Raw genomic sequence first — 11,068 nt, 5'->3', positions numbered from 1 at the left:
TCACATCATCGTGTTATCTAGAATCAAGTCTCAGAGTTGGTACTTTCCTTGGTACCTGTGCCACCTCTTGATGGAGATCGCAGGATTCAAGATTGGATGTTACACAAAGGGAACATTGTTATTCCAATGCATAACATTACAACACATTCAGTGTATATGTTGTTGCCACCTGTCCCATGGTTTCATGAACATGCAAATGCATTATGGAAACTACACAAAACGCAGTCTTGGTGGAAAAACAGGTTTACAAGCTTATGGAGCTCTGGTCTTCCACTTAAGCAACGGGTATTCCTATGGAGATGCCTATTGGGTGTGCTCCCGACTGGGTTGAATCTTCAAAAGAGATCGATAGCCTCACCGGATTGTGCAAGATGTGGTGGACGATTGGAAACGGTCCCACACTTATTATGAACTTGCTCATTCACTAAAACATTTGTACAAAGACTAAGTACATCTCTTTATCACAGACTTCTTGACCGAAGGTTTGGCAAACACTTTTGGATATTTGGACAAATTCCGTGCGCCCTATCCAAGAATGCCTATTTTCTCCAATGGACACGATTTTGGGTACTCTAGACCATTTGGACAGCCCACAATAATAAGGTCTTTGATGGAAACCAACTGCATGAAGTTAGCTTCTTTAAGCAATCCCTCATGCAATCTCTATTTGATTGTTTGCAACTTAGAGACATCACACTACAAGTTTACAATCTTTACTTTGAGTGCTTTTAAGCTCTTTAGTGTCTAATCGACACTTATATATTTTTCTTTATTCTTTGTGGGTTTTCACCTCACTTTGAGGTTTCCCACTAGTAATAAAAGTGTTACTAAAAAAAAAGTGCATGGTGTTTCAATTTTCTCAATCATAAGAGCCACACCTTCATGCATATATAGCCTTTGTACTTAGTCTAACATCTCTTCATTTGTAAAGTGACCGTTTACATCTTCTTTCTTACCCTTAAGTTGTCCCCATGCTAATTTTGGTCGATTTTATGAGGTAATTGTCTATCTTAGGGTATACGTTTTGCCTCATGTAGCATGTGTGAAGGGAGAAAAGTACAAAAATGATAACTTTTACAAAGTGGTCAAGCAAGAAAATGACAACGACGTTTAGCTTAAGTGGTGACTTGTAATCATTATTAGCTAAGTGGTTGAGGGTTCCGAAACTTATTTATTTAGCTTAAGTGGTGGGTGACTTATAGTCATTCTTAGCTAAGTGGTTGAGGGTTTGAAACCAATTGATTGATTGGGAGGGAGGAAAATTGGAGTGACTACGAGTAAGTGCAAAGGTGGATATGGTTAGACACCCATGCAAGGATAAGGACGAGTGCATGTTACAAAGAAAGGATTTTCATTTGCGGTAAGTTTATTGTAGTATGTGAGAAAATTTATAATCCAAAAATGTCTATAAACATATATCTATGTACGCCTTAAAAGTGGTCAAGGACATGTATTTCCAATGTTCCTTAGTTCTATCATCTTTTTTTTCTTTTTTTTTTTGCTTCTTTTGCTTTTTAATTGCTTTTATGGCATATAGATCATACATTTGATGGGAGAGAGTAGGTGTAAGACCAAGTTACATTTTTACATATCACCAAAATTTGGCTTTAAATACCATTTCTTTGCTCATATTTCTCGATGATGAGGTGCAACGACATGAACACATGAACAAGAAACCGATGAACTATAACACGAATAAAATGAAGTGATTATATATTAATCTTACTTGTTACCATAAACAAGCCAATGATCCAATCATTGGGTTGAGGAACCTTTCAATACCTTTTATAGTGAGACACTGTACGTGGGATTAAACATCGTGTTAAATATCCTTAGGCCCATTAAATCTTCCATTCCTCTCCTCTTTTACGATCCCTAGCATTATTATTATTGAATGGCAGAGGGCTGTGGTTAAGAAAAAAATAGAAACAAGGGAGAGAATAAGAAGAGGGATCTTCTTAATAAGAGGAGAATGACCATATGTGTTAACAATAAGAAAAAAAGAAAGAAAGAATTATTAGACTTTAGGATTAGGAAGAATCTGGAAGATGAATTAGTAGTAGGAGTACAACATATGTATGTTAATGTATGTGCATGGGTCTTCTCCTCCTCCTCCTCCTCACGATGAGAATCTACTTTCTCTGCACGCACGGGGGGGGAGGAGAATCAATCAAATCGCCCACATAAAAAAAAGAAAGAAAAGGAATAAAAAAGCATCAGAGGCTTCAGATTGAGGCAGGATTTTTGTTTCGTACGGTGTTTGTTATATGTATGTACATATATATTCCATATGGGTGGGCAGGTGGGGCAACCACAAACGATCCTCTGCTTTTTGATCGGATGCTGCTGACAAGGTTCGCATCTCTGTGTGTGTGTCGTGATGCATTATTTATTTACATACTGCATAGAAGAATCCGTTTTGTTTTACACCCTACCCTCCCTAATCTGCTCAATACCTGTTCCCTCTACTACAATATTTATGTTGTGAAGAACAAGAGCCTGTGCGTGTGCGATTCTCTGAAGTTTAGATGGCCCTGGATGATACGCACATTCACAATATGAATGCTAATAGTGGTGGTGGCATACATGTTGATGAGGATGTAGTTGTAGTAGTAGGCAGCAGCGGAGGAGGAGAGGTTGTGGAAGAAGTGGCAGTAACAGTGCCCACCACCGACGACCCATGCTTGCCAGTGATGACTTTCCGGATGTGGCTTCTGGGTCTCACTTCCTGCATCGTGTTAATGTTCGTCAACACCTTCTTCTCGTATCGGAGCCAGCCGTTGGCCGTGGCTGCAACATTTGCCCAAATCCTGGTGCTTCCGGCTGGCCGCTTCATGGCGGCCGTCCTCCCTTCGGCCATGTTTACCCTACCACTACTCGGCACAAAGTTGAGCCTTAACCCTGGGCCTTTCAATGTGAAAGAGCATGTGCTCATCACTATCTTTGCAAATGCTGGAGTCTCCTTTGGTGGTGGGGATGCGTACTCTGTTGGAGTCATTAACATCATGAAAGCTTTCTATAAGGAGAATGTCCATTTTGTTGCTGGCCTTTTGATTGTTCTTACAACGCAGGTATATATGGATTGCATATCTCTTGAATAAATAGCTCAAATGTAGCTCGAACCATGTTAGTTGTGGATGTATTATTTGGGCCTACAATATTACCGGCATGAATAGGTTTTGGGATATGGATGGGCCGGGATTTTCCGACGCTATCTTGTTGAACCACAGCATATGTGGTGGCCCTCCAATTTAGTTCAGGTTTCTCTTTTCAGGTGAGCTCACTAATCAATTCATCAAGATTACCTTCCTAACCGACGTTGTGTGTCTAAGATTTTTTTCTCAAAATGGATCAATTAATCTAGCATCTCAATAATATATTTTCAAGATGCAATGATTCCATGTTTACATTGTATAGATAATATATATAAGCTGTTCACCATATGATCAATTCATCTTGCATCCCATCTTGTAGCTATATATATATATATATATGAATATATACATGTGCATTCGTATTGCATGCGTGTAGATTTATATGTACATAGAAATACACACACATATATTTTTATAGCATATGATACATTAAGCAACCTGATTTGATGCAACTGGCAGGACTTTGCATGAAATTGATGTTCGGGAGAGGAATGGGGTGACTCGGATGCAATTCTTTATCATAGTCATGGTCTGTAGCTTCACATACTACATACTCCCTGGATATTTTTTCAGTATACTGAGCTTTTTCTCTTGGGTATGCTGGCTGTGGCCTCATAACATCACTGCAAATCAAGTTGGCTCGGGTTTCCATGGTCTTGGAATTGGTGCAATTTCTCTTGATTGGGCTGGAATATCATCATATCTTGGTAGCCCGCTTGTGACACCATGGTTCTCCATTGTTAACATTGGGATTGGCTTCTTGATCTTTGTCTACATTCTTGTCCCGCTCTCCTACTGGGGAAACATATATCAGGCAAGGAAATTTGCACTATTCTCTAGCCAACTTTACACCGACAAAGGAAAACCCTACAATGTCACTAAGGTGATGACACCGGATTTCGCTTTCGATAGTGTAGCTTATGAAAGCTATAGCAAATTGTACTTGAGCACATTTTTTGCCCTGTCAACGGGTTTTGGTTTTGCGAGAATTGCAGCGACCCTCACTCATGTGGCTTTCTTCCATGGAAAGTAAGGGTCTTACATTAGATAACACGGTTTTGGATATTTTGGCTATTGTTTACGATGAAAATGTCGGGAGTTTTGCCTTTCAACTTTACAAACATTTATTAGCCATTTTAGTGAAAGATAGGTTAGGGTGTTTATGGAATGGTTTTCCATCAAGGTGTCTTACTTAATCATTTATATTTAGTTTGCTGTTGTTATTTCTGGAAGTGACAGTTGCCACTTTTCTCCATCCACCCATTCAATTCATAGATTTGTGTAGGGAAATCATTGACAACACTTGGACAGCGTTAAAGGATGATAAAACCGATGTACATGCACAGTTAATGAAACGGTATCGAACAGTCCCCCAAAGTTGGTTTCTCATTCTCCTAGTGATTAGTTTGATACTGTCACTTGTGGTATCTATTGTTTGGGAGGATGATGTCCAACTAGTGTGGTGGGGGGTGCTTCTGGCCTGCGGCATCTCAGCATTCTTCACTCTTCCCATTGGAATAATCACAGCAACAACTAACCAGGTATACTCAACTGATCCTGATTTCTCTTGAGTAAGAGCAAAATATCATGGCGCTTATGATTTTGAAGACTAATTAAGGAGTCTAATAAGGACCTACCTAAATTTCGTATCTATGTCCTCATTATGATGGTAGAACTTAACTCTTTCATGATGCCAGCCTCCAGGGTTCAATGTGTTAGCTGAGTTTTTAATCGGCTATCTACTTCCGGGAAAGCCGATTGCAAACGCATTGTTCAAGACATACGGAAGGATAAGCATGACTCACTCGATTTCGTTCCTCGCTGACCTGAAGCTTGGGCACTACATGAAGATCCCTCCTAGATGCATGTATACAGCACAGGTAATGATTTCGTCTGCAACCAACCTTATTCTCTTTGAATATGTTTAATTTCTGAACACCCAGAATCTCACTAATATTAAAGAACATTCGACGATCTTGTCCAGTGGTTACTGGTATGTGAGACTTCCAACTCTAACAACATTTAATGTTTCTTTTGATTTGTGGTGCTGTAAGACCTAGTCCTTAAACGATGTTTAGTGTTTTGCTTTGATAATGCTGTCAAATATTAGTGAGGTATGTCACTTACCTATGGAAGACTTATGGAAGTGCACAAGGAAAAAGACATTCATTGTGGTTAAAAAATGGGTGTTTTTCTTGTCTTATGTGATAGCTTGTGGGCACTCTGGTGGCGGGAACGGTTAACATGAGCATTGCTTGGTGGATGCTTACATCAGTGAATTCCATATGTGACACTGATGGACTTCCGGCTGGAAGCCCATGGACATGTCCCAAGGATCAGGTTGCATACGATGCTTCAGTTTTATGGGGTCTCGTCGGTCCCAAACATCTATTTGGGTCTCTTGGCATTTACAAGAACTTGTCTTGGTTCTTCTTGCTTGGTGCACTTCTTCCCATCCCTTTTTGGGCTTTGAGCAAAGCCTACCCGAAAACAAAATGGATAGCTTTGATAAATATTCCAGTGTTTCTTGGTGGGTTCTCCACCATGCCCCCTGCCACTCCAGTGAACATCTTCACGTGGTTGGTGATGGGTGGGTTTTTCAACTTCTTTTTGTTCCGATACAGAAAAGGGTGGTGGAAGCGATACAACTATGTGCTCTCGGCCGCGCTTGACGCTGGTACGGCGTTTATGGCAGTTTTGCTCTATTTCACTCTTGGGTTGACACATAAGAGAGCAGAATGGTGGGGCACACAGGTGGACCATTGCCCACTTGCACAGTGCCCCACTGCCCCGGGACTTGTGATTAAAGGGTGCCCAATACTCTGAATCTGCAGTTGGCATAACATATCATATGTGCAAACGATTCTATGCCACCATATATTCGCACTTACCTTGTCCTTAATTAAGGAAGTTTGAAGGACTTGTACATGCTCTCTTTATTTCTCCAATAAGGAATTGTTGGTTGATCTAAGTGGTTCTATAAGCCGGCATTGATTTTAATAATAAAGGATACAGGTGGAGCATTATATATGGTAAATCAAGGTCAAGAACTAGTCCGAGTAGTTTATATGTAGACTAACAAAAGAAGCTATATATATGTCGTTAATATATGACCTTGGAAAGTATTGTTTATTTTTGTTTCCGATGTTATCAGAGCAAAATGAGTATCAGGGCCAAGAATAAATTAAGGCAAAGGCAAAGAGTTCTGAATTAAATTGATGACTTAATACAAAAAAGTGCCAAGGGGGCTCTATTTTATATAGCTATTTATAGACCATTTGTTCTATATACACGATTTTTTCTACGTAAAACTTTTGGGATGTGGCCATTGGATTTAATGTGAGAAACTACTGATTGTAGCAATACAATTATTCAACTAACAAATGAGAGTGCAGTAGTGAATTTGATTTCAGAGCTCTTCTGGCATCATTCATAATTCAAATAAAATCTGAAAGAAAGGCTTCTTAAAGATGCCCAATCTGAAAGTGATGAGAAGCCTCTAATTCTCTACCAACTTTTTTAAGGAAATCATTACACTCACTAGTTTGGGACAAGAGTAATTATCATGAACAATAACAAGAATAATTTAATTTAAAGATTTAATATATGTGAGAGGTTCTAATGTTGTACAATGTGCTATTTAATGCAACATTGACACTTGCAACCATGAACTATGAACCATAACAACCATGGCAACCATGATGATGAATTGCCAATACTTGGCATTTAAATAACATGATGCTTGTCGAGGAACTACAAAATGAACTTACTAGCTGATAGGACGAAAGCTTATCATATATGTTCTGAAGATGAGGTGAGAAGAACCATGAATGTTAGAAATGTGGAAAACAATGTGTCATGTAAGACATTGCAATTAGAGATAAATAGGTAGTTTCTAAAACAATTATACATAGAGGGTGACCTATGGACATAATTGTAGCACTCATATTTCCAATAATTCTTCAAGCTTGATGAAGACATTGGTAGCCTATTTGAATGTAATTGAGAATGGATTACTAATAGGGATGTGGTACAAATTGGGAACATACAAAGATAAAAAAATAACGAGCTAATGTAGGTGTTTGGAGTAGGGAGGAAATTACTATTTACGAGGTTTTGTGATACATTTCAAAAAAAGAAAAGCATGCAAACAATAAAAGAAGAGACTATAAGAGAGAGTGAGATAAATGCTTCACAAAGATAAAACAAAACCATAAAGATTATCTTTCTCAATCAACAACATGTTGTTCCCAAACTAAACATCTCATGGCGAACATGTTACATGCATAACCATAACAGATCATGACATTGGTTTTTTGTAGTTTTCCTTAATCTCATGATGAATATGTGTGGGTTCTCAAAAGAAACGAGGGTATGTATTGAATTATAATTCTACTAGGTGAGAACTATTAAGTGTGTTATCCCTTGACCACTTCACATGAAGCAGTCAAGTGTGTGAATACACCATGGCTTTTAGGGTTTCTACCAATATAAAAATCAGAGCCACCTTCTTTCAAAGGGGGGACTTTACTTATGTTGAGACTATGTCAACGTGACTATGACTCTTCTAAGCTAAGCATGTGCAATCCTCACGGAACCCAACAAATAACTCACATCAACAATCGATGGTATGGGACATTCAAGAGGTTTGGGGCTGTTTCATATCGTTGCTAGGGATGGTCTAACACCTTTATTTCCTTTTTTAGGTCTATAATTCCTTATGTTTTTCTCAAATAATTAGTTTGTCTCTAAGAGTTGGTATCAAAGCAAATATATGTATATCCGTGCATTACATCAATGTACACTATTTAGGGTCTCGATGGGGGAATAAGAGAACCAAAACCACATTTGTAGGCACGATGAGTGCATATCATTCATGTGAGTGTGCAAACAATGCCTCGAGGTAGACAACATGGTTGAGCCTTATGTAGTTGTCATCATTGTTATAGAATACTTAGTATAAAGTACGTATAGAATACTTGTAAAATACGTTAACTACTTAAAATTTAAAGTTGTTTTTCAAAAACAATTACAAAGAAAAAAAAAAAAAAACTTTTTTGAAATGATAAATACTTGTTAAATAGGTAGAATTTTTAGAATACATAGAATATGCCAAATTTTAAAAAACGACAATTCTAAAACGTAGAATACTTCAGAGTATTCTAAAACGTATTCTAAACGTAGAATACGTGTTTTTTAACAACTATGGTTCTCATGAATTGTAACATAAGGTCATGGGTTCGAGTCTTGCCATATCATAACAGTATGTACAAGGTGTTATTATTTTGAATTGAGTTTATGCTTTCTGCTCTCTTGTCTCTCCTGTGTATCCTAAGCTTCCATTGAACCTTCTTTCTCTGTTTTCTGTTGTTGACCGGATAAACCGGTTTGTCAAAGCTTTTGCATATTAACTTTGACAAAGCATCACTCGTCTTCGTCATCGCCCTTGCTTCTAGAGTTACCATCATCACAGTCCTTGCTTCCAAAGTTACCTTCATTGACATCCTTGGTTTTAGAGACATTTCCTCATCATCATCTTCTTCGTTTCCTTGTCTTCTTCGACATCATCATTTTCAGCACCTTTTCTTGTCTTCATCAAAAGGATTGATTTCGATCACTCACCTTCTTAGTTCCGGTGGGGGTCACAACCACTCACTTTCTTGGTGGGGATTGAATCATTGCTCACTTGCACTCCATTTTCATTTTCGTTCAAGTCTCATGCCACTTTCCTTTGGCGATGACCTAGTTCGATCACTCACCTTCTAGTTTCAGTGGGGGTCACAACCACTCACTTTCCTGGTGGGGATTGAGTTGGTTTCTCTCCAGCACTACCATTTGTGTTGTGTTTTGGGTCAACCTCGACTATTTACCCTCTCATAATAGAAGAAGTCAAGTTGACCGCTTCACTTGCACTCCTTCGCCTGTTCGTGTTCCAGTTCCCGGTGAGGGCCGCATGGTCGCTCACTCTGGTTCATGTTCTAGTTCTCGGTGAGGACCACATGGTCGTTCACGCCCGTTCGTGGTTACGATGAAGACAACACACGGTCACTCACGTTCCAATTCTTGGTGAGGGCCACACATGGTCACTCATGCCCATTCGTGTTCTAGTTCTTGGTGACGACCACATGGTCGCTCACTCTCGTTCGTGTTCCAATTCCCGATGAGGGCCGCATGGTCCCTCATGCCCGTTCATGTTCCCGATGAGGACTGCACATGGTCACTCACATCTATCGGTGTTCTAGTCTTCGGTGAGGGCCACACATGGCCACTCACACCTGTCGGGGTTCTTATCTCTGGTGAGGACTGTACATGGTCGCTCACGCCCGTCGGTGTTCCAATCTTCGATGAGGACTGCACATGGTCGCTCATGTCCGTTAGGGTTCTAGTCTCTAATGAAAACAACATATGGTTCCTCACGCCTGTTAGTGCTCCAATTCCTCACGCCTGTTAGTGCTCCAACTCCATGCTTTCAAAAAGACAACCGTAGGGGAGTATAATGTTAGTGACACGACACAATGATGTCAAATACATGATTAATGAGTATTGAACCTACAACCTCACATCTACAAGACATCATGCTCAACTATCTAGATATGAGCATGTATCTGTTTATAATAGAGTATTGTATATTCTAGCATATATACATTCAAGAATATTCTAGAGCCTTTAGTGTATTCTAGAAATATTCTATGGTATATTCTAGAGATATTTGTTAGGTATATTCTAGAGATACTCAATCTCAAAACTTATATAAATACGTGTAACCTCCTTGGTCCCTTTCAAGGAAATCAACACTAGTCATTGACACATCAATCTAGTCTTATTGTTCCATTCCATCTTGTGTCCTTCTTCATCTCTGTCTTCATGCTCTTGTGTCGTTTCTAGCTTCATAAGTTCCACTCTTGTAAACCTATTATTTGTGTTCTGTCCGAGTTTGCGGTTGGTGTATACGTGACAGTTTGAACCCCTTGCAACTGGAAGCATCACCCGTCTTCGTGATCGCCCTTGCTTCGAGAGTTACCATCGTCACAATCCTTGCTTCCAAAGTTAACTTCATTAACATCCTTGGTTTTAGAGAGGCTTCCTCGTCATCATCGTCTTCATTTCCTTGTCTTCTTTGACGTCATCATTTCCTTGTCTTCTTTGACGTCATCATTTTCAGGACCTTTTCTTGTCTTCATCAAAAGGATTGATGTTGATCGTTCACCTTCATAGTTCCGATGGGGGTCACAACCACTCACTTTTTGGTGGGGGTCACAGACACACCAACCATGGACTACGATGGAGCATGGATGACGAGGTTACAACCGATAAGTGGAACCGGATGTGACGAGGCTAGGAACTCTAGAACCTGTGAGTGACAAGACTATGAACATAGGAAGCTAGGGTTAACTAGCGAGCATGAAGACAAATATGAAGATGAAGGAGACAATATAACATGAAATGAGAATACTAGATTGATGTGTCAATGATTGATGTTGAATCCCTTGAAAGGGACCAAGGAGGTTACAAGTATTTATACAAGTTCTGAGATTGAGTATCTTGTGGATATACCTGACAAATATCTCTAGAATATACCCGTCTAGAATACACTAAAGGCTCTAGAATATTCTGCAATGTATATATACTAGAATATACAATACTCTATTATATACAAATACATGCTCATATCCAGATGGTTGAGCATGATGTCTTGTTGATGTAAGGTTGCAGGTTTAATACTCACTAACAACGTATTTGACGTCACTATGTCATGTTACTAACAAAGTATGTCAAACCAATTTTCTGCAATGAAAAACTTGACACATCATTTGAGACACTCAAAGAGCATGTGTGTCTGTTAAGAGTCTATTACTAATCAATAGACCAAACTAAAGTAAAAGAAGGAAAATAGATTGGATAGAAGAACCTAT

The 11,068-nt window shown here is 39.2% G+C and overlaps 1 protein-coding gene across 1 annotated transcript; it reads left to right on the top strand.

Moving 5' to 3' along the window:
- Positions 1 to 2,543: 2,543 nt before the first annotated feature.
- On the top strand, positions 2,544 to 6,372 carry OPT3 (oligopeptide transporter). Its single transcript, XM_087323590.1, has 6 exons — positions 2,544 to 3,071; positions 3,177 to 3,274; positions 3,615 to 4,184; positions 4,441 to 4,696; positions 4,853 to 5,035; positions 5,367 to 6,372. Exons 1-6 carry the CDS (start codon positions 2,559 to 2,561, stop codon positions 5,979 to 5,981), a joined length of 2,235 nt encoding a protein of 744 aa, XP_087179716.1. The 5' UTR covers positions 2,544 to 2,558; the 3' UTR covers positions 5,982 to 6,372.
- Positions 6,373 to 11,068: the final 4,696 nt, after the last annotated feature.

The sequence above is a fragment of the Azolla caroliniana genome, unplaced genomic scaffold (genome assembly GCF_043228905.1).
Source record: "Azolla caroliniana isolate FFs.n. ecotype wild unplaced genomic scaffold, voAzoCaro1.0.p SCAF_8, whole genome shotgun sequence".
NCBI classification, from domain to species: domain Eukaryota; kingdom Viridiplantae; phylum Streptophyta; class Polypodiopsida; order Salviniales; family Salviniaceae; genus Azolla; species Azolla caroliniana.
Note: the sequence above shows the minus strand (reverse complement) of the source record. Positions and strands in the feature narration are given on the sequence as shown.